Source organism: Triturus cristatus, chromosome 10 (genome assembly GCF_964204655.1).
Source record: "Triturus cristatus chromosome 10, aTriCri1.1, whole genome shotgun sequence".
Classification (NCBI taxonomy): Eukaryota; Metazoa; Chordata; class Amphibia; order Caudata; family Salamandridae; genus Triturus; species Triturus cristatus.
In genome coordinates this window covers 1,247,997,247-1,248,019,314 of record NC_140593.1, presented here as the reverse complement: position 1 = coordinate 1,248,019,314, position 22,068 = coordinate 1,247,997,247, and the positions used below count along the sequence as shown (strand labels likewise).

Sequence of the window (22,068 nt, the reverse complement as noted above, 5' to 3'; positions counted from 1 at the left end):
CATACTGCACCCAGACCCCTTTACAAATACAAGAGTCGTCCTCGCTTGACAGAGCCCACAGTGACATCAGGTGATTTCCCAGAAGGATGGGAGCTCCAAAAAGCTCCAGGATGGCACCTTTGGAAGTCGTATATGATTTGGAGCAGAATCGATGACTTGGCAGGCGAGGGACCCCACCCGGCAGCATTCCACGAAGCAATGGATTGTGATCAAGGCTAGCTCGCGTCTAATACTGGCTTGTCTCCTTAGCGCTTTATTTTACTGGTATTCGTACCTCCTCTCCACCCCAGCATCATCCATAACTGATACAAGCAAGCACGAGGAATGGCTTTCCAGCAGCTGTGGTTTGAGGCCCAAAGATATTCAAGAGTGACATCAGAAAACCACAAGACGCATAACAGGACCACACTGAGCTGTAATTATCTGCCTCAAGCCCTGGGATGATCAGCCGACCCCTCAGCATGGCCAACGACCACACTGAATCAGGAAGCGGAACGAAAATATGTGCCCAGAAACAGCATTTAATGTTCAAGTTACACAGTGGCCCCAGCAAGCCCTCCTTTTGAGGTACCAAGACCCGTCCCCCTCACAGCATGATTTTGCCAGTGGTTAGTCCAGGAAACCCATCTCCATGGCTTCTAGCATCTGGGGGTGCAGTAGGCGCGTTGCCAAGCGCTCAATGTCATCCAGGCTGAGCAGGCGAAGGCTTCGCTCGTAATCCTGCAGAAGGAGAAAAATAAAGCAGCAGGGTCAACAGGGGAGGGATATTCAGATATTGGTCAACTCTACGTTTAGTTAGAACACGAGCCCACACAATCCATCTCTATCGAGGGCACCTGGACATCTGCCTGTGCACCTTTCTTTGGAGGGTCAGCAGAGATGGGTCTAGTTGTCAGGTTTCCTCACCCCCTATGATTTTGCAGGGAAAATGTATCAATACAACGACTGCAATATGTCAACATGCGTCTGGTTTGGTAAATTAAAGCTGGGAGCAGTGGTCCAAAGTACGCAGTTGCAGCTTAGATAATCTTACAGACAGGGGGTAGAACCATTACCCCCAAAGACACCCCCCTAATTTTCAATCATACCTGGAACACGGTAAATAAAAGGGATGCCTTGGCGCTCTTTAATCTAAAACCCTGGCAAGAACAATTATCCAAAGTGCTCCCTGGAATATGGTGGAGCCCATCCTGGTTTTTAGGCACTAGGATGAGACCAGACGATGAGGCAGCAACAGGGTGTGTGAGGGGCTGGCTAACCACGCAATGTGATGTCCTGATTACAGGTATAGCTTCTCTCTCTACACTTTGGTAATCCTTCATGATCCACCATTTGTGGAGGTTTGTAAAAGCACAGAAACTGGAATATTTTAGCTATGGTAGGGCCAAAGAGCGGGCTCTATGGGTTGCTTCTTTTTTAGCTCCTGCATTCCACAAGGTGCCTGAAAGCGCAAGCTTTGCCATACAAAGGCTAATATGATTCTGGGGAAAGGGCCATCTGCTGCACTCACTCAGCTGGCATCTGAATCAGAAGGTGTACATAGCATTACACTTCTCCTGAAGGCCCAAACATTTGCGCCCTGGGCTACTTCAGGCAAGCAAATATCTGAATCTTGTGCAAAAGAAATTATGCCCTGGCACACATTTACGTCCTCATTATTTTTTAAATAGGTTCAGAGAAAAATAGACCATGCTATTTAAATAAAGAATGAAAACACTGAATTTAATATAAAATTTTAAGATGCCATGACTTATGTGTTTGCTTATCCTCCCATATTTTGAAATGTTTTTTTCTTTTGCTTTTCATAAACAATACAGATAAACAGTGTCAAGGTCAACACTCGCGTTATAAAAGCAAGATCTATTAGCTTTGCAAATGTGTATGCGCAGCCAACCCTAGGGGAAAGGGGAGGAGCTAGGCGCGACACTGTAGAGAGGTGCGAGCCATGGGTATTTGTACTGCCCTGAGTCTTCCTGCTGCGGGCTGCTTCCTTGTGTGACAAGCTTCCTTATGAGGGCAATATTCAAAGGGTTCTAAAAACTAAAGCAGTCCACACTCACAGTCACTCTGCTGAAATATCCTCTGTGCCATAATTAACAATGGGGTTCTGAACTCTATCCCTGCATCCAACCTAGACCCATAATTCCCTGGGTGAGTCAAGCAAGGGGCCGGACTGCTGCAGATGGTGGAGTTATAGCAAACAAAAGGTTCCACTGATGAGGGTCACTGCTCTTAACAGTTCATAGATCCAGTGCTGTGGCAACAACCACATCGTGCTAATGCCAGCACCCCTCTCTCTTCTTCCCACCTGTTTAAGCAGCAAAGGATAGCCATTAACTAAGGATCAGTGGGCCAATCACAACTCTAGTCCTGACTGTACCTGTAGCAGAAACAATAGTTATGCCACTGCATATATTCCACTTTGCACACACAAAAAGAATGCGCGTGGAACCCTGCATACAGAGCATGTGGGGGTTACAGCTACACCTATCCTACCCTGAGATAGCAGGCAAAAGAGATACAGATGGTCCAAAGAAGGGCTGTTTAAACGGGGGGCTCATACGCAGAAAGGCCCACCGCCGCCACCTCAAACGTCTTTCCGGTCAATATTTAAAAAATATGAGAAGAAAGGAGGACTCAGAACATGGAAAATGTTCACATTTGTCTGCTATAAGTTGGTGCTAATGCAATAAATAACACGAACAGCTGCACAGAGGTCACCGCCTTACCCTGGCTGAGGAGATGCCCAGGGCCCGACTGGCAGTAGCGGGTACCGGGCATTTCCCCAGTGGGCCGGAGGGGTGGGGGCCGGTTTTGTGCCCAGGGGGGTCCGCTTTTGGCACTGGGGACCAGTTTTGATGCAATATCGGCCCCCTATAACAAAAGCAGGAGCACCACCCACCCCACTCCAAACCGCCCCTGCTCCCAGGGCCGGATCAGCAGCAACCTGCGAGGGCTGGTTGCGGTTACCAGTCTGGGCCTGCCCTTGGGGACCCCCCTTCTGGTTTGCGAATGGGTTACCACCTACTTGAAGTAGGTGGTAGAATGGTCATTTTGGTCACTAAACATTTTTTTTTATTGCAATCCAGAGGAACAAGAATAAGTAACTACATACATATCTTGGATCACAACAGTGACATTCATGTTCCCCTTGACATGAATAAATTTAAGTCAGTCATATGATCAATCATCGGCCCTCATATATGCTTACCGAGTTTATGTCTTAGCCCCTTAACAGAGTACAGGCTGAACTCCCTATTGAAGGTACTAAAGAACCTTGCACGCCACATTTCAAAAGATGGAGCATCCGGCTGTAACCATATAGATGACACACACAACTGTGCAACTGCCGTGGCTATAAAAATGAAGTACCGAAATGTATACAATCGGCAGCCCTTGCCGTAGATCTGCCCGGATCCCTAGAAGCATCATAGAGACTGAGATCTTGATACAAACTCCTGTGACTTCTGACAAGAACCTTTCAATAGATTCGATAAAATATGTCAATTTTGCGCATGAATAAAAAATATGCACCATGTCAGCAGTGTCTGCGCCACCCTGAAAGCATTTCCCATCATTAACTTCGCCCCATTTCAACATCTTTGCAGGAGTGTGGTACAAATTAAACAATGTTTTGAAATGCTGGGCTTTTGAATTCGCCGCAAGAAATTCTTTCCCTGCTATGTCGATCGATTGCTCCAGGGACACACACTGTTCTTCCACACGATTTCCCCATTTAGGATTTTGCTTGTCAAGATCGTTCATCCTAGAAGCTAACAACACTTTATATAGTGCCCCCATTTTATCCTGGCGTCTAATAGCCTCTACCAACTTATGTGGTTTAATCGTAATTTGTCACTTGCCTAATAAAAAAAAAAATAGCTTATTTGCATAAACTTAAAAAATTAAGGCAACTGATACTTCTTCGCCAAGATTGAAAAAGAAGAACACAGACTCCCATCCTCATAAAAATCACCGATTTGCATGATGCCTTTGAGTCTCCAATTATCGACCAACTGATTCCAGAAAATCGAAGGGAGTATCCCTACATCAGAGGTGGGTGTATAAAACGACAGCCCTTCAATCTGCAGGTTTTTTTGCACTGTTTTCCACACCTTGAGGGCCGCACTCAAAGATTTTAATTTTTTTTTATAGTAGCTGCCTTCCATCCTTTTAAACAGAAAGTTTTTAACCTCGGTCCCTAAGACCATCTTGTGAGAAGTTGGCCTGGTATATGCTGTCCACTAATTAAAGTTGGCACCCTGTACCAGTCCAAACAACCTTTATGGTGCTAGGTTAAAGACAACCTTTATGAAAGCTATCCTAGTGGTAGCTATGGAGAGCAGCCTTCAGGCTAAGTCTTGAAGGAATGTAAAGCAGCTTGTTTTACCAGATCAGAACCTCCCGAGTAACCAAATGAAAGGAGAACCACACAAGTGCTATATAAAATATATATATTTATTACTAAACACTCTTTACTAATTTCTATACGAGATTAGAACACAAAGCACACAATACTTAAATCAATAGAACGACAGTAAATAGCACAATACACAGCAGGCTCCTGGGGGAGACCAAACCATATACTAAACAAGCATTTACAATGCAATGGTCTCGGCAATATTATAGGTAGAGCTATTGGTATTGCTCATTATATTTTTATCATTTTTGTATCCCTAAATAAATGGCATTGTCATTTCTATTGGCATTAGCTTTTTCTTTTTGCATATGTGATACCTATTGCATTAGCAGAGAGAGAGAGTGAGGTATTGAAATAGAGAGTGAGGTAGTGAGAGAGAGTGAGGTAGATAGAGACTGAGGTAGTGAGATAGAGTGAGGTAGATAGAGAGTGAGGTAGATAGAGAGTGAGGTAGTGAGATAGAGAGAGTGAGGTAGTGAGGGAGAGGGATGTTGTGAGGTAGTGATATATAAGCATATAGTGATGTTGTGATGTAGTGAGATAGAGAGAGAGGTAGTGAAAGAGAGAGTGAAAGTGAGTTAGTGAGATAGAGTGATTGAGGTAGTGAGTGAGAGAGATTGAAGTTGTGAGGTTGTGAGCTAGAGAGTGAGGTGTCTTACTGTTTAATTGGTTGTATTGGGACATATTTTATTTTTAAATATAATTCCAATCTTTCATATTTTAAAATGTGCAGTTGTCAATAGGAAATTTTAAAATCTAACAATCGCGTACTTGTGCTCTGAGCGTCCCTCTTTAACCACATTAGAAAGCTGCGTGGCGGTGAGGTGAGTGATGGTTTGTGGCGAGTAGTAGCTGTTAGGCAACAATGTGAGTTTTGACTGCATGGCGGTGAGGTGGGGTGGCTGTGTGTAAGTGAGGTGCGTGGTGACTGCAATACAAAGTGGGGCGAGTGGGGTCTGCGACGGCGTGCCATTGAAATGAGTAATGGATGTGTGCAGGTAAGGTGAGTGAATACTCTGTGGTGGTAAGATGAGTAAAGACTAAGGCGGTGATGTGAGTGAGGGCTGCATGGCAGGGATGCCAGTGGTGGCTCCGAAGGAGTGAGCTTAGATAGTTGTAGGACAGATTTTTGTTGTTTCTGTTTTACATAGCACTAACTCGACATCGGAGCGCATTACAGACGTACACATTCATGTTTTTCAGGCAAGGTGAGATTACGTGATTTGCCCAGAATCACAGGATGCTTGAGCCTCCACCAGTCTCGAACCTGGTTTCCCAGGGTCAAAGTCGGCCGCTCTAGCCGTTAATTCACACCCTCAGTGTGGTGAGTGGAGGTGTACGGTAACCGGTGGCTACATGGCAGTAAGGAGAATAAGGACTGTGTGTCAGTGAACTGATTGAGGATTGCGTGGCTGTGAGGTGAATGCTCCGCCGGGAGTAGTGGGGTGAATGTTAGCCGTGTGTCAGTTAAGTGAGTGGCGGCTGTGTGACAGTGAGGTGAGTGGCGGCTGTGTGTCATATAGGTGAGGGGCGACTGTGTGACAGTGAGGTGAGTGGCGGCTGTGTGTCAGATAGGTGAGGGGCGACTGTGTGATAGTGAGGTGAGTGGCGGCCGGGCAGTGCTCATCTGTGTACGGAGCTTCGCATCTGCTTTGCTGGGGCTGCTGGTCCTTGGCAATCCGCATCTAGGGGTACACAGTGCCGTGCGAACACTGCGTGCCAGGGTCAGAGGCATAGCCTGAGGCTGTGGAGTGGGAGGCCGCGAGCCAAGTGCCAGCTTATGACAGTGAGGTGAGTGGCGGCTGTGTGTCAGATAGGTGAGGGGCGACTGTGTCACAGTGAGGTGAGTGCCGGCTGTGTGTCAGATAGGTGAGAGGCGACTGTGTGATAGTGTGGTGAGTGGCGGCCGGGCAGTGCTCATCTGTGTACGGAGCTTCGCATCTGCTTTGCTGGGGCTGCTGGTCCTTGGCAATCCGCATCTCGGGGTACACAGTGCCGTGCAAACACTGCGTGCCAGGGTCAGAGGCATAGCCTGAGGCTGTGGAGTGGGAGGCCGCGAGCCAAGTGCCAGCTTATAGCGTCCCTGCCCCCGCTGACGCAGGCTGCCCCCAGAGGCACTCCCCCGCAGATGGGCTGTGTCTGCGCATACAGACAGGCTGGGGGGCTCTGCCGGAAGCAATCCTGCTCGTCTCCACGAGCTCCATAGCCTTTCTGAAAGTAAACCCCCAGGCTCTCGATCATGCCCTCCGTGGCCAGCGCCCCGGGGACGAGGTGACCACAGCTCTGTCTAATGATCCGCGCCGGAGCCGCCTCGCAGTGCAGGACAGGAGTGAGCAATCACACTGGAGAGGACACTAAGTTCACAGGGCATCGCACGCATCTAGCGCTTGCTCAGTTTACTTAAGGCTTGTCACTATTTACCCACCAGTGCAGGCCAGCGCAAAGCCTTCTAAACGTTTTGTAAGTGCTTTCAAGGCACACTTATGTGGGACACGTACAGCTGGAAAACAAGCACACCACCGCCTTTCTCCGAGGCGAAGCAGAAATGCCTCGGAGAAACGCAGCGGCGGTTTCAGATTCGGGGGCGTGTTTCTTTTTCTCTCCTCTTGCCATTGGCTGGAGGAGAGAAAAACACGCCTAAAAAAAAGGTGGAAAGAAGAGCACGGAACACGCCCCCGAATCTGAAAAAGACGGAGCCTATTTGGAGGGACGGCTCTCTCCTCCAATGGCTGGCCTCCGTTTAGGAAGCCAGCCAATGGAGGAGAGGCAAAAAGAGAGGCGGGCTAAATAGCCACTCTAAGAAACATAAGATCTCCGGTTCTGCCTTCGGCAGACCGGACGGTCCCTCGACCTAAAAATGGTACAACAACAACGACTTCACTAGACACAGTGCCTAGAGCACGTAGCATCGCTGGGACCCCAAGGAACCACCCAAAGGAGTGCCACAGGGAGCCCACAGAGGACGGGTGCAGTGTGGGAATACAGACGCGAGCTCCGTACAACTCTATGGGAAAGTCGCAGTTGGAAAATTACACAGTTTAAGGACACTTCGGAGAGGACATCAAGCAAACCCTTTGGAAAATAGAAGGTTCTAAGGCCAGCACCCATGTGAGTACTGAGGTACCTATCCCAGAGGAGTCGGGTGCATAGGGGTCAAGTGGTGTCGGAAACCCTCGTCGTTTTCAATGGCGTGATGCGAAGAAGTGCTGCTGCCGGGATGATGAAAGGTGTGTGGTAGACTCCAAGCTTGGATCCGAGGTGAGAAGAACCTGAAAGCAGAGGGGACAGAGTCTGGATCACTTCAGGGTGACCAGGGGCTCGATAGACGAATGTCCACTGATGTCGGGTGCTTCAGGTGTGAAGATTTATTTATTTATTTTTTTTAGGTTTTTATAGAGCGCGTAGTCACCCTCGAGTATCCCAGCGCTGAAACCTCGGACTCCTAAGGGGGGGGCACAGGGAAGCTTCGCATAAATCAGGGAAAAAGGAGGGTTTTCAGGGACTTACTAAATCGTAGGAGGTTTGGTTCAGCTCTGAGGTTTGACGGTAGAGCGTTCCATTTTCTGGCCGTGTTTACCGAAAATCTGCGGCCGCCGATGCGGGTTTTCTTCACCCTAGGGACAACGATAAGGTTTTCCTGTTCAGACCGGAGCGCTCTCGGCGGTCTGTATGGAGTGATCCAAGTGCTCAGAATGGGGGGACCAGCGTCGTGCAGGACCTTGTGTGCCAGGCAGAGGGCCTTGAACGCGACTCTTTCCCTCACGGGGAGCCAGTGAAGTTTTCTCAGGGCAGGTTTGGCCGATGTTCTTGCTGGGGTGTCTGTGAGCAGGCGGGCTGCGGCATTTTGGGTTTTTTGAAGTATTTGGAAGGTGGCTTCCGGCGCCCCGAGGTAGATAGCGTTGCTATAATCTAGCCTTGCTAGCACTAGGCCTTGAATTAGCAGGAGGCGGGACTGGAATGGTAGTAGGGGGAGCACCTTTCTGCATGATCTAAGTAGCCCATAGCAGATGCCGGCTGTTTTCCTCGCCTGTGTCCTAAAGGTGAGATCTGTCTCCAGCCACACTCCCAGACTCTTAACCTCTGTCTTAGGGGAGGGGGGGTCACCCATACAGGCGGGCCAGATGTTAGGGGGGAGACTCGAAGTTTTGTGACCGAGGAGAAGGATCTCTGTTTTTGACCCGTTGAGCTTTAGGTCAGAGTCGCCCATCCATTGATGGACGGTGGAGAGGCAGTCTCGCAGGTTGGAGGGCTTTAGCTTGGGGTGTGAGAGGGTCACCACCAGCTGAAGATGCTGGACTCTGCAGCCACGGGGACCAGGAGACGACGACGACGACCAAAGTCCGGAGGTGAGCTGTCCCACGAAGGGTGTCGAGTGCTGAGGGGTCAGTGTCTGGATTAACACCAACAAGCCTTGGCAAAGGCAACCCACGCGGGCAGAGGAAACAGGTTACGGTGTGGACCAGCAAGGTCCATGAGACTCTCCAAGCTAAGGGGAGTCAGGGCACATCTGGAGCAACCAGGGAAGCCGGAGGAAAATCAAAGTGATCCTTGCCAGGACCAACAGGCCAATGGACCGCAAAGGGAACTCGGGCTGAATCATAAAGCACCAGCCCACAGAGCCCTCGTGGAGTGGAGGCCGGAGATCTTCGATGGAGATACTGCTCGGGGTCGGGACTACACGTAGTCCAAAGCACAGCCTCAGGGATCGCCAAAAAGCATATGCTGCTGCAAAGGTACACAGTGCACAGGGGTTCGATTTGCACGGTCCCCACGAGGGATACTGGTCGCAGGATTGCTGAGAGCAGATCGACCTCAGAGATACTCGGTAACCCACCTCCCACTTTATACCCAGGGAAGGGGTTGGACTAGCTCTGTTTCTGGTGGGGATGTATGATTCCAAGGTGATTGTCACCAAACACGACATGTTTCTAAGCAGCTGTTTTAAAGTTAGCATTTACCGCAAGGTTATAATGCACTTAAATATATATGGTTGGCTGCATCACAGACAACCCCGGAAAATAGGTTCCGAAGGCTGCAGAGGGGCTCTGCTCATGCAGGGGCACCCTCTCACATAAAACCCAGCACCCTGCCTTCAGGATTGATAAGGCCTGCCACAGGGGTGACTGATAGGTTTATATGTGCAGTGATTTAGAATAGATATAGGGAACCTATATAGAAGCATGGGGTGCATGCACCACCTTACACAGGCTGCAGTAGCAGACCTGTGGTGTCATTTTGAATGGCCTCTCAGGGGTGGCACAATACACGCTTCAGCCCCTGGGAGGCCTCTGGGGTACCTATGCCCTGGGTACATAGTGTACCACATACTAGGGACTGATAAGGGTGCCACAGAATCCAATCTGGAGTGTACCTAAAGTACATACAATCAATTTAGAGGAGAAAGCAGATAGATAGACTGGGGTCCTGAATAGCAGGATCCCAGTCAAAGTGGAAAACAGTGAAACATTAGAAAAAAGGGGGGGTAACCATAAGAAGCAGATCCTACTCTCCTACACATCTGATATAAAGAAGGGGCCTCGGCCAGATTGTTCACTTCTCAGTAGTATACGGATATTCAATAATATAATGGCATAATAATAGAATGCAAAGTCGGTGACAGACCACCCTCCTCTATCCCGAGGAAGAGTCATGAAGTGTGACGCTCTGCGTGGTTTCCCCGGGGCCCACAAGAATCTAGCACAAAGTGACTGTAGATGTTGAAGTTGCCCACAAGATATTTCCAACTGAACTGATCTGAAAAAGTACAGGATTTTGGGCAATATATTAATTTTAAGAACATTAGATCTTTCCACCAGGAGAGGTGTAGGCAATCCCACCTCTCCAATTGTTGCTTCACTTGGACTATAATAGCCCCACAGTTAGCCCCGAACAGCTCTTTTAAACACACCCTGATCGTAACTCCCAAGTATGTGACCTCATTGACTACTCTAGAATCAATAACCAGAATTTGATTCGTAAGATGATCTGTGTTTTGGCCATGTTCAACTTATAACCTGAAGCAGAGCCAAACCTATATGCCAAATGGTCAATTTCTGGGAGAGCGGCGTCAGGATCAGAAGTTACAATCGCTATGTCGTCAGCATATGCGAGGACACAGAAACGATCCCAACAAGTAAAGGTTTGATCCGGGCACTTCTCTCCAACATATTTAAAAAAGGGTTGATGTACAGAGTGAAGAGCAGCAGGGACAACCCTGCCTCGTGCCTCTGAAGATCTGTAGTGGTTCAGATTCGTGCCCCATTGAACAAATCTTAGCCACGGGAGATCGATATAAAACCCGTAAAGGCTGGATATACCCCTGGCCGAACCCCATCTGCTGTAGGACCCCCCAAAGGAAACCCAAGCGACATGATCGAATGCCTTTTCGGCGTCAAGCAGGATCAGTCCCAGGTCCCTGGATTCAGCCTGTGCAATGTCAAATAAGGTCACTACCCTGCTGATATGATTCACCGTCCACCTGCCAGGTATAAAACTGTGATATCTCTCAATTTTCTTGCCCGGGAAGCTGTATTCGAGTTGGCACGCCCTGATAAAAAGAGGGCAGGATAAGGGGTATAGTTCTTAGTTAGGCCAGACTTCTGCCACCAGTCCGTAGAAAATCACTAGCAGCTACGTCAGCTTATCGCACCATTTCAGGCCAAAGGGGCACAAGCTTTTCTCTTAAACTCAGCTAAACTAAAAGTGCTATGTAAAGAACACACCTGATTCTTTATCTCTGAGGTGCAGGCGAAAGAGGTTTTATAATCTCTGTGAGGCAAAGGCAGTTGTTTCAGGTTACTGACATTGTTTATTGTGACTAATTATGTATAAACTAGTGCTACTCTCGTCTGCATTTGCAATCTCCCTTTCTCTACTCTCTACTTTTGGCTGGGGGCGGGGGTATATTCTCTGCTTGTTTACTTCCTTTCTTTTTCCTGTTCTTATGCACCCTACGCTGTTCTTGTTTACATGTATAAATATCATTCTCTTGGCATTTCTATTGTTTGTATTATGTAGTAGGGTGTTTGGTGTTTCACTGCTTCACTATGTTGTGCATAGGGTGGTTCACAGTTGTGTGGGGGGTGGCGGGAGCTTGTCATCACAGGGACCATAGGTCCTAAAGCCTTGTTGAAGAGATGGGGATGGGTTTTATACTGTAGGGGACGCAGTCATTTTTTAACAGAATTGGGTTATGTGGTCTTGGCAGCCTCACAGCAATCGACAATGACTCGGCGGGGGGGGAAGGGGTTGCAGTGTTAGCCACACAGGACGAGTCTTAGTGGACAAACAAGGTCGCTGGGCCATTCTGGAATGTATCATGGGGGGGGGGGTTAAGTTCGCGGTACGCACATTATATGGTTCCAACTTTGATGAGGGCCCAGTCCTCGAGCAGCTAAATCTGGAACTTGCTCTGTGGCCCACCCCACTTGTACTTTGCGGGGATTTTAATATTAACTTGGTTGGTAGGGAACTCCAACCTGGCATCCACAACTATAAAGGTAGGAAACCTAGGGTTTTTAAGGCATTGTTCCACCTGCTGACTGATCATGGCCTGATTGATGTCGGTGGACGCTCCATGAGCTAGATCCGGGGTTCACGTTTTACTCTCACCCGCATAGTAAGCTAGTGCGACTTGATTATTTTTTTGTATCCCTTCTTTTACTTACAGGAGTTAAGATACAAGTTTTCCCTAGGAACACTTCTGACCACGCGCCGGTAGTGTTGGATATCCCTACACTAGGTACATGCTTACCTCCAAGGGTTTTTACATTTGAAAGGAAGCTCCTTTTGGATATCTTTGTTGACCACATGAAGGTTTGGATTAAGGATTTATTCCAAAACAACCGGCACTCCACGTCATGTGGGGTCGTCTGGGATGCCCTTAAAGCTGGTTTTAGAGGGGAAGCTCTGAGTTACGGATTGCATGAACAAAAGCAAGCTAAGTTAGCTGTTCAGGAATTATATGGTAAGCTCAAAGCAGCTGAAAAAAATCTTGCACTTGGGATTTCGGCGGATAAAAATATTACGGATCTACAGACCAATGTCGCTAGATGTAAGGCTAATATCATTCTGTTATGGAGTAAGGAGATTGCATTAAAATATCAGCTGCACAAAAATTATCGCTATGAGCATGGTGAAGCCATTGGGCGCTGTTTAGCTCAAAAACTTCACTCAAAAGAGGCTGCACAAAGAATAGATGGCATGAAGAATGCTTTGGGTAATGTGGTACATGATCCCCAGGAGATCTTAAAGATCTTCCATAGTTTTTATAAAGAGTATATACAGAACAGGAGGCTGGGCGACACACTAGGGATTTGGGGCTTCAAGACTAAATATTAGAGCGGTTGGACCAAGAGGAAGCAGGGATTTTGGCTCGCCCTATCACTATAGATGAATTGGAACTGGTTATAAATAGCATGACTACTGGTAAGGCGGCTCCCCTCGGAGGTCTACAGGACCTTTTTTCAGGATTTCAAAATGGACATGATGGCCATATTTCAAGCAGCTAAAACTGGGGGTGTGCCGGGATCCTAGGATGAGGCTAATATTGTTGTGTTTAAAAAGAAGGAAAAACCCTTTGATCTCCCGGGGTCCTATCGACCATCTTCCCTTGTTAATTGAGACGGGAAAATCTATGCTAAAATATTAGCAAATCGACTTGCTAAAGTCACCTCCCTGCTAGTCTAACTAAGACAACACGGTTGCTAAACATTCTTATATACCACTACAATTCGGTATTAGGAAAAGACGCTCCAAACACGCCCCATCCCAATATCGACTTGGTATGTATTATCAATTCCAAACTGTGATTATGTAACATGTTGGCGACTCGCAATTTGAGAATGATGCATACAAAAAAGTATTTTTCCTTTTGCAAATGGCCTAATTCTGCGAATCTGGCCATTTTCGACCGGAAAACTTCTTGATCCATCTTGGTCTTTAATTTGTAAATGTTTAACTCGGATCCCGGTTGTCAAATGTGATCATCGTGGTGTAATAGCAATCATTACATTGTATTTTTCACTTTGTTATTTTTGGAATTGTATCTTTTTGTTTTCCAACTTTACTATTTTGTATGGGGAGGTGAGGGAATCCTGCTGGTTGAGCCACAACTAGCAGGGATAGACCTGGAAATACTCCATTAAATTTGCTTTGGACTCTGAACTCGGACCTGTTCAGCACCCCTACCGTCCCACTAGTGAAGTGGATTTACTTAAACCAGCACAAGTGCTCCCCACAGGGTTGCAGGACCTCATCTCAGCATGAATGTCGCCATTCACATGCCCTTGAAGATGCAACAAGGCACATATAAGGAAAGCTGGAAGGGAAGTTTACAAAGGAGTCCACAGCATTTTGCTTATTTTAAAGAAGAACTGAAGGTGGTGACCTACATGTCGAACGCTGGCTGCTCCTGGTGAGCATGTTCAAATCTCCCTTGGGAGGTATCGGTTAAAGCTGCGCCTACTGTTACACTGACAGTTTGAGCAGAGCGAGCAGAAGGCACAGGATACATCTCAGAGGTATCACCCACGCTATCAGATGCCCACTCTCACCTTCTGCAGATATTCCAGAATCTTCTCTGCGTCAGACGTACTGAAGTGTCTGGCCAGCACCTGAGACAAAAGTAGCCAGACGCCACGCGGCTGGGGGGACATCCCCTTAGGTGGCTCCTCAGGGGACGGTCTCTCGGTCAGCTTCACCACCAGGTTCAACTTGGAGTCTGGGCCGATGGAGTAATCAGAGAGTCGCTGCTCATCTGCAAGAAAAGCAGACAGGTAGAGAAACATTCAACAGAAGGCAGGACAGGAGCTGCTCATCTGAAAGAGAAGCAGACAGGTAGGGAAACATTCAACATGAGGCAGGACAGGAGCTGCTCCTCTGCAAGAGAAGCAGACAGGTAGAGAAGCATTCAACAGAAGGCAGGACAGGAGCTGCTCATCTACAAGATAAGCAGACAGGTAGAGAAACATTCAGCAGGAGGCAAGACAGGAGCTGCTCATCTGCAAGAGAAGCAGACAGGTAGAGAAACATTCACGAGGAGGCATGAAAGGAGCTGCTCATATGCAAGAGAAGCAGACAAGTAAAGAAACATTCACAAGAAAGCAAGGAGGGAAGACTTCAATCCAATCATGTGTTTAGGCAGTACATACTCTGGACAGGGCATGCAAGCACCGACAAAAAGAGGAAAGAATGACAGACTTAGAACAGGCTTATCTGTTTTCATGAATCACGTGATGGTAGTGGTATTTCATACAGTTCGGGGCAAAAATTACTGCAAGGATTTCCAGCCTGGAAAAACTAAAGACTTTATCTGTGCCAATGGCTAGAACATTCTGGTCCTCTGACGGAATGAAGTAATAAAGCTAACGGTGAGCGTGGGGGTTCAAAGTGTGGTATATGTGCGTTCACATTTAACCCAAGCAACATGCCCTGTACCTGCTAGTGCCTTGCCCTTGTAGAGGAGACGCTGCTGACTGACCGGGACCTTGAGCTTCTCAGCCACCAGCTTCTTCACTGTGGAGATCCGGTCCTCCTGTGAAACCTGTAAGGGCAGAGTGCAGAACCTAGTCAGAACGAACTCATCTGAAGTGCACACACACACACACACACCCATGCAACCCCTTCTGAGCTCTCAGCATCCAAGAAAGGGAAAGATCAGGCATGGTCCACTTTGAGGCTTATTTTCTTTGGTGCCTGCTCTGCCGTGGGCAACAGAGCCAGCACTTGGCCAGCGAGCAAACATCCCAAGAAAGAAGCACGCCCCTACACACAGTCCCTCAGTCTGGTCACCAAAAGAAAACAAGAGTCCCCGATTCAGTTCATGCCCATGCGTGGCTTTAGAAGAGCTACACTAGCAGATATAAGTAGAACGATCCTGGCATGTTACATTCATGAAAAAGCAAGCATGTGTCATATCAACGACTACTTAAATACAGAGCGAAGCATGAGAACACATAGCTCTCACGAAAGTGAGTGGCAGGAATGCAGCGGTTAAGGAACCCATCCGCAGGGCTTACAGTTCAATGTCAATGCCATAACAATGTACCTTTACGCGAGTAGGTGGTGGCAACGTACCACAGACACGTGACTTTAAGGGACACCCATGGTACAACTCCTATCACCAACCATGAATCCAAGGTTCTTTCCATCGACAGAGTAACATGAGTGACTTTAAAACGGGTCCCAAAAATCCTCATAGCTCTGAATGGTATTTGAGCCAGGAGATGGGCTGAAGGCCACTACTCCCCGACCACACAAGGGCCCCACACCAAAGGCATGAGTACTAATGGCAGCACATTTCAAAGGAAGCATTTCATGCAAATCAGCATCCACTCCTTGTCACCACCACTACCTGAACATGGGGCACCTGCCGTCACCCTGTGCCTCAAGTAGAACCTTAGTTCTTCCATCACAGCCCCCAACACTTCATACCATGTCTACAGTACCACCTAGATCAGCCACCCTACCCTAAGAATATCACAATAAAACAGCACCCCTTACAAAACACCTCACGTATTACAGTGGCATGAGTGGCACAGCAGACCCACCAACAGATCAATCCATGCCAAAATACAGACACCAAAAAGAAATCCTCCACTGTTCACCACTTACCGAAACCTGATCTTCTCCATCGCCTGAATATCGTCTCAGGTGATTAGTGCGCTATGCAAATTAACATGACATCTGTGCGGGAATTATAGATTGCCTGCCACCGGCACTGAATGGCATTTCCCTGGTGCCAGCAGAGCATAGTCAATGGTTGCGGTAGCAGAGGACCTTAGGCACAATATAACCCTGACCAAGATGGAGCACGGGTCGGATACCCTAGCCAGATTTGTCCTGGTCAAACATTTTACCTGCTGACTTTAGTCTTTTAAGTTCCAATCTACCACAAGAGTACAATTCTAAAGCCTCTCCAAGACTTCAGGTGAGGCACTTTGAGGCTCACAGCGTGTCAGGCAGAGGCAACAGCCGGGTCTATTGCAGCCCCCATTGCCACTGGTCAGCAGGGCACTTGTAGGTAAAGGCAGTCTCTGTACCCACAATAACTTCAGAGACAGAAATCTGGTATAACAAAGTGGAGAGTTGATGCACACAGATGGTTTTTGCATTCCGTTTCCACCTTTGAATCTCGCCCTGAAAGTTATATGTGAACCTTACAGACCCTTCAAATAGGAGGGGACACAAATATCAAAGGAGACCCACTGTGATTAGGGCCTGACTGGCTGAGGAGACAATAGAAGGGCCATGCTCAGGGGTCACATGTATTTAGCCTCACCCGCTCCTCAGGTAGCTTTTTTTTTTTAATACTTCATACCATGGATAGCACACTGTGCAACATGATCTATGGCATCAAAGGAAACATTAAATGGTCACTGTAAGATGAATGATTTGCCAGAGAAATGCTGCCCCTCACACCTCCGAAGTAACACATACATACCTCTTCAGTGACAGACACTGATCTTATTTTTGCTATTTGCACTACTTTGGGGGGGGGACTGCTGCTGGGAATCGTTTTTTTATGCTGCTTTTAAAATTTACCTGCCATTGTCTTGAGTGTGCTGGATCCCTGTAGACGTTCTAGCCGGTGTGTCTTTTTTCCCTCACTTCCTGTAGACGCTCTAGCCGGTGTGTCTTCTTTCTCTCACTTCCTGTTGAGGCACCGGGTGAGCGCCATTTTGGTTGGCGCTCTAGCATTCTAGCGCAATAACGATCCTTCCCTCTTTAAAAGGGAGACCCATGCAAGCGCGCAGCGCTCGCGCGCCGATGGAGCACCAGAGGCAAGCCCGTCTGCGCACTGACCGTGCACAGTGCCAGTCATGCTGGCGGATCGCTCTCCCAGCCCCCACGCCCTGCTAGTGTTTGCTATTCCAAGGACCAACTTATGAGGCTTGGTGGGCAGAAGTCCGAGGTAGGGGTTAAGGCTGGGAGGGAGGGGACCAGGCCTCGCGTACTGATGGCTCGCTGATTGGATAATGTGCAGTCTTGTGAATGCCAGGTAACTAGTTAAACACTTTCAGGAAATACACATCCTGCTGGAATGTCACGACCTGGACGTACTTTTTATCTCAGAAACCTGGACCCGCACTGATTCTTTAGTTTAACTAGGACTTGCTTGCCCCCCTGGGTATAATGTTTTTCACAAACCCCGTATATCAGGGAGAGGAGGAGGGTTGGGAGTAATCTTCAAAGATAAATGGAACTTCACCCCTCTTGAATTAGATGAGGCCGAAGGGTTTGAACTCCTGGGGTTTTCCTTAAGGGAAGCTCACGGTCATCTATTAACCGGTATGCTTTGCTACAGACCCCCAGGAGGACCTAACTCCAAGTGCTCTGCCCTGATTGATGTGGTGTGTAACCTGGCCTTAGCACACTCTAAACTGATAATCCTGGGTGATTTCAACTTGTGGGCTGATGGCCCGCTGGATACGGTGCTTAAGGAATTGTCGGAAGCTTCGCAAGTTTCAATATGCTCCATCTGGTGTTGCAACCTACGCACCAGGGTGAACATATATTAGATCTACTGTTTGCTAATTCCAACATGGCTACAATTACAGATGTTCTACCACTGTGCTGGACTGATCATAGTCTGGTAAATTTTAGGCTTACTCTGCCTAATGTGTGTTGTAAAATCTATCAGAGACAATATCGGCTGGCAGAGAATGGGCCACATTGAGTAAGCTTAAAAATTCCTTGCATTGGAATGACAGACAGCCTGGCCCCCGGTAGGTCGGTGGACTGGAATTACCAATTCCACTGTGTGCAGATCCGAGACAGGCTTGATAAGCATATTCCTGCAAAGAAGCTAAAAAAGAGAGAGGAACCCTCAGCCCCCTGGTTTAACGAGGAATTGCGAGCACTCAGGATGGGTTGTAAAGTGGCTGAAAAAGCCTGGAGAAAGGGATATAGTGATTCAGACAAAAATACTTTTAAGAATCAACTTAAGCTGTACAAAAACACTAAAGCTGAGTATTTTGCTAATACCATTCTTCTAGCAGCTAATAGCACCAAAGCTATATTCAGCTTAGTAAAGAGTCCTGACTGTGCCAATAACAAAATTCCTGTTACTCAAGCTTTAGGCGATGAGTCAGCTTCCTATCAGGAGGATAAAATCGACAAGATAGTTAGGGATTTTGATCCACCAACAGCGGTGGAAGAACCTGATCCTCAGTTGTCCAATGCTGAGCAGTGTTCTCTGCCATCACCAGGCTCTAAGCCCACCAACCCTACCATTTTAAAACACTGCCAGCATACTTTGGATTGCTTTCGCATTCCGGACGAGGAAACATTTGATACCTTAGCCAGGAGTGTCTCCTCTGGGTCTCCCCTGGACTCCCTTCCCCACAGAATCTGGAAGGAATACGGGGCCGAGCTCTTTCCCTATTTACGACAGATCTGTGGTCTATCCTTGAGTACGGGGGAGGTCCCTAAAAATTGGAAGGAAGCAGTTGTGACCCCTCTTCTAAAAAAAACCATGCTTGACCCCGGGTGTGTGGCCAACTATCGGCCAATTTGTTTATTGCCATATCCTGTTAAAATTCTGGAACGCATCGTCAGTAACTCTCTATCCCAGTATCTTGAGGAGTATTCGCTCCTTGACGAGATGCATTTTGGCTTTCAGCCCAAGCACGGTACTGAAACAGCACTTGTTACCATGCTTGATGATATGAGGATGCGGGCAGACAGTGGCCAGTCAGTGATCTTGGTGCTGTTGGACATGTCAGCAGCTTTTGACACTGTAAACCACGGTATACTGTTGAAGAGACTTAAAGACCAGGGTGTGACCGGTCGCACCCTTGACTGGCTTTGTTCTTATCGAACAGACAGGACACAGACAGTGTGCCTTCAGCCGTTCTCCGCTAACAAGTCTTCCTTACGACAGGGGGTCCCGCAGGGCTCAGGGATTAGTCCTGTGCTCTTTAACATCTATTTGCAGCCTCTCATTCCGCTTATTGGATCTTTTGGAGTGGAGGTGGTGAATTACGCGGATGATACCCAGCTCGTGTTTTCCTTGGAAGGGAATGATTCCATTTCCTTGGAAAGATTTCACGAGTGTATGACTAGCACCACGAAGTGGCTTAAGAAGAACTGGTTACAATTTAACAGCTCTAAAACGGAAGTGGTCCTGTGTTCTTCCAGAAGATCTGATCAGCCTGTTTTACCGATCTTTCGGCTGTCCCCTACTGGCGCACCAATTACCCCTTCTAGCACAGTACGCAATCTGGGGATGATGGTGGATCAGGATCTCCAACTGAATTCTCAGGTTAACAAAACGGTTGGCACTTGCTTCTCGCTAATCAGAGTGCTGAGAAAGATCCTCCCTTTCTTGCCTAACGCTGCTAGAACGCAGGTTGTGAGATGCGTAATTCTCAGCAGACTTGATTATTGCAACTCTCTATATCTGGGTGCGCCTAACACCCTTATCGGGAAGCTGTACAGAATACAGGCCATTGCAGCGAAACTCGCTTTAAATAGGCAGTGAGAGACCTCAACCACATTAGCCTTGCGAGATTTGCATTGGCTGCCGATCCACCAGCGAATTCAATTTAAAGCTCTATGCACTGTCTTTAGGGCAGCTCATGGAATGAGCCCTAAGAACCTGCAAAGAAAATTCAGCTGGTATTCTCCAACTAGAAACCGTCGTTCTGCTTCTGCATTTCTGATGAATGTAGTCAGGTTCAGGCGGTCCAGAACAGGTGGCAGATCCTTCTCTGCCGTTGCTTCTCAGCTATGGAACACTCTCCCTTTGGATCTACGTCAGGTCCAAAGTCTTATGGTTTTCAGGAAAAAGTTGAAAACGTTTTTATTCCCTAGGCTGGAGTAATTTTTCCCTCTGATATTATCTCTCTTTTCCTCCCTTCCTGTGTCACACTTCGGCTGCCCCTATTAACTTCTGGTGGGGACTCTCCTTTTTAAGCGCCAGGATACCCGGCGAGTGATAGAGCGCTACATAAGCACCTCATTACATTACATTAACACTCCATTCCTTCAGTACTGGACAACCAGACCACACCTATCCAGTGAAAGTACAGAACACTCTACCTCCGGATCCCTCTCCTCTTATGCCACACTAAAAGAAGCCTCTCCCGTCCCACCAGTGCTGGCCATGGACACCCCTACAGTGCTGCAAAGACAAGCACACACAAACCGTGTGCTGCACACACATACTGTGTGCTGCACGAATTCCCCACTGCCTAGTGCTAGGAAAACGGATCCCCCGTCAGCGGCGTACGCGCGGATCCCCCGTCAGCGGCGTATGTACAGTTACACTTTTCACCCTAAGTGGGACGGATATGCCCAGATGTGGGTCCCTTGCTCACTGTGCCACTGGATTCAAGCTAGCCTGGCTGATGAAGGGTAATACCCAGAAACGGGTCCCAGGATGCTGGTTTCCAGTCCAGGGAGGACCTGGCTTGGCAGCTCGGTCTGGACTGTTCCCATGAGGCACAGGGTCAAGACTGATTTGCATATGGCTGGGTCCAAACTGGGGTGGTGTAGTGGGCAAAAAACGATGGATTAACCCAGATCTCTAGACTGGGGGAGAATGTTTGAATCATTCAGCATTCCGTCCATCATTTGTTGCAGTTGTACAGATCCCCATCAGCAGTGTATGTACAGACCCCCGTCAGCGGTGTACAGATCCTAGTTAGTGGGTTACAGAGCCCCGTCAACGGTGTACAGATCCTAGTTAGTGGGTTACAGATCCCCGTCAACGGTGTATTTACAGATCCCCGTCACCAGTGTATGTACAGATCAGTGTGTGTACAGATCCGCGTCACCAGTGTATGTACAGATCCTCCCCAGTTGTGTCACCTACAACCCCCTTCCTTCCAGTGCTTCAGATGCAGACCACCCTCACCTGTGCTGTAGATACACCCCTCCTCTCTTGCGTTAGACATACAGACCCCACCTCTCCCCTGCTGCACAGAAAGCTCCCGAGTGATGCACAGAAAGCCGCCCCCCCCGTGCTGCACAAAAAGCCGCCCCCCCCGTGCTGCACAGAAAGCCCCCCTCCCCCGTGCTGCACAGAAAGCCCCGACCCCACCTGTACAATACATGGATCCCACTCTCTTGTGTTGGACATATACCGCACCGCCAGCGCACCCAGCAGACCCTTCCCCGGTACAACAGGCACCCAGCCCCCGTACCTGCAGACGGGCCTCCTCTCCCTGCAGCGCTTTCACCGTCAGAATCATCACGGGAGACAACACCGAGAACAGCGGCAGCCATAGAGCGCTCCCGGGGCAGAGAGTACACGCAAACAATAGAGAGAGAGGCGCGGCAGGGGTAGAGTGTATACCGAAACCATAGACAGGAGAGCCAGAGTGTACGCTCTGACCATAGAGATGAAGCAGGGACAGAGCGTAAAACTAGGCACTATGGAGCCACCGGTGGAAACCCTAGAGCAAAGAGCCAGGCACGGAATGTACACTCAGACCATAGAGAGGAGACACGGATAGAGTGTAAACATAGGCCCTGTAGAGCGGACCGTGTTAACCATAGAACAGAGAGTCAGGCACAGAATGTACACTCTGACCATAGAGAGGTGACAGGGACAGAGGCCCCGTAGAGCATGCTGTGGCATAGGTACTTCGAAGACACGCCCCTTTAAAGATTTTTTTAGGTCTCGCCTGAGCCAGCGCTTT

At 48.3% G+C, this 22,068-nt stretch overlaps 1 protein-coding gene across 1 annotated transcript; it reads right to left on the bottom strand.

The window, feature by feature from the left end:
• Positions 1–503: 503 nt before the first annotated feature.
• On the bottom strand, positions 504–21,866 carry UBL4A (ubiquitin like 4A). The gene is made up of 4 exons (XM_085629921.1): positions 21,571–21,866; positions 14,858–14,963; positions 13,975–14,177; positions 504–720 (listed from the first exon to the last, which is right to left on the bottom strand). Exons 1-4 carry the CDS (start codon positions 21,616–21,618, stop codon positions 610–612), a joined length of 468 nt encoding a protein of 155 aa, XP_085486047.1. The 5' UTR covers positions 21,619–21,866; the 3' UTR covers positions 504–609.
• Between the last annotated feature and the right edge of the window lie 202 nt (positions 21,867–22,068).

What these genes read in the sequence shown, in the direction of transcription:
- UBL4A (XM_085629921.1), bottom strand. Translation starts at nt 21,618, where the DNA reads ATGATTCTGACGGTGAAAGCGCTGCAGGGAGAGGAGGCCCGTCTGCAG. An exon ending in GAGAGGAGGCCCGTCTGCAG is followed by an intron (nt 14,964 to 21,570) that starts GTACGGGGGCTG and finishes CTGCCCTTACAG; the next exon opens with GTTTCACAGGAGGACCGGAT. An exon ending in TTCTGGAATATCTGCAGAAG is followed by an intron (nt 721 to 13,974) that starts GTGAGAGTGGGC and finishes CTCCTTCTGCAG; the next exon opens with GATTACGAGCGAAGCCTTCG.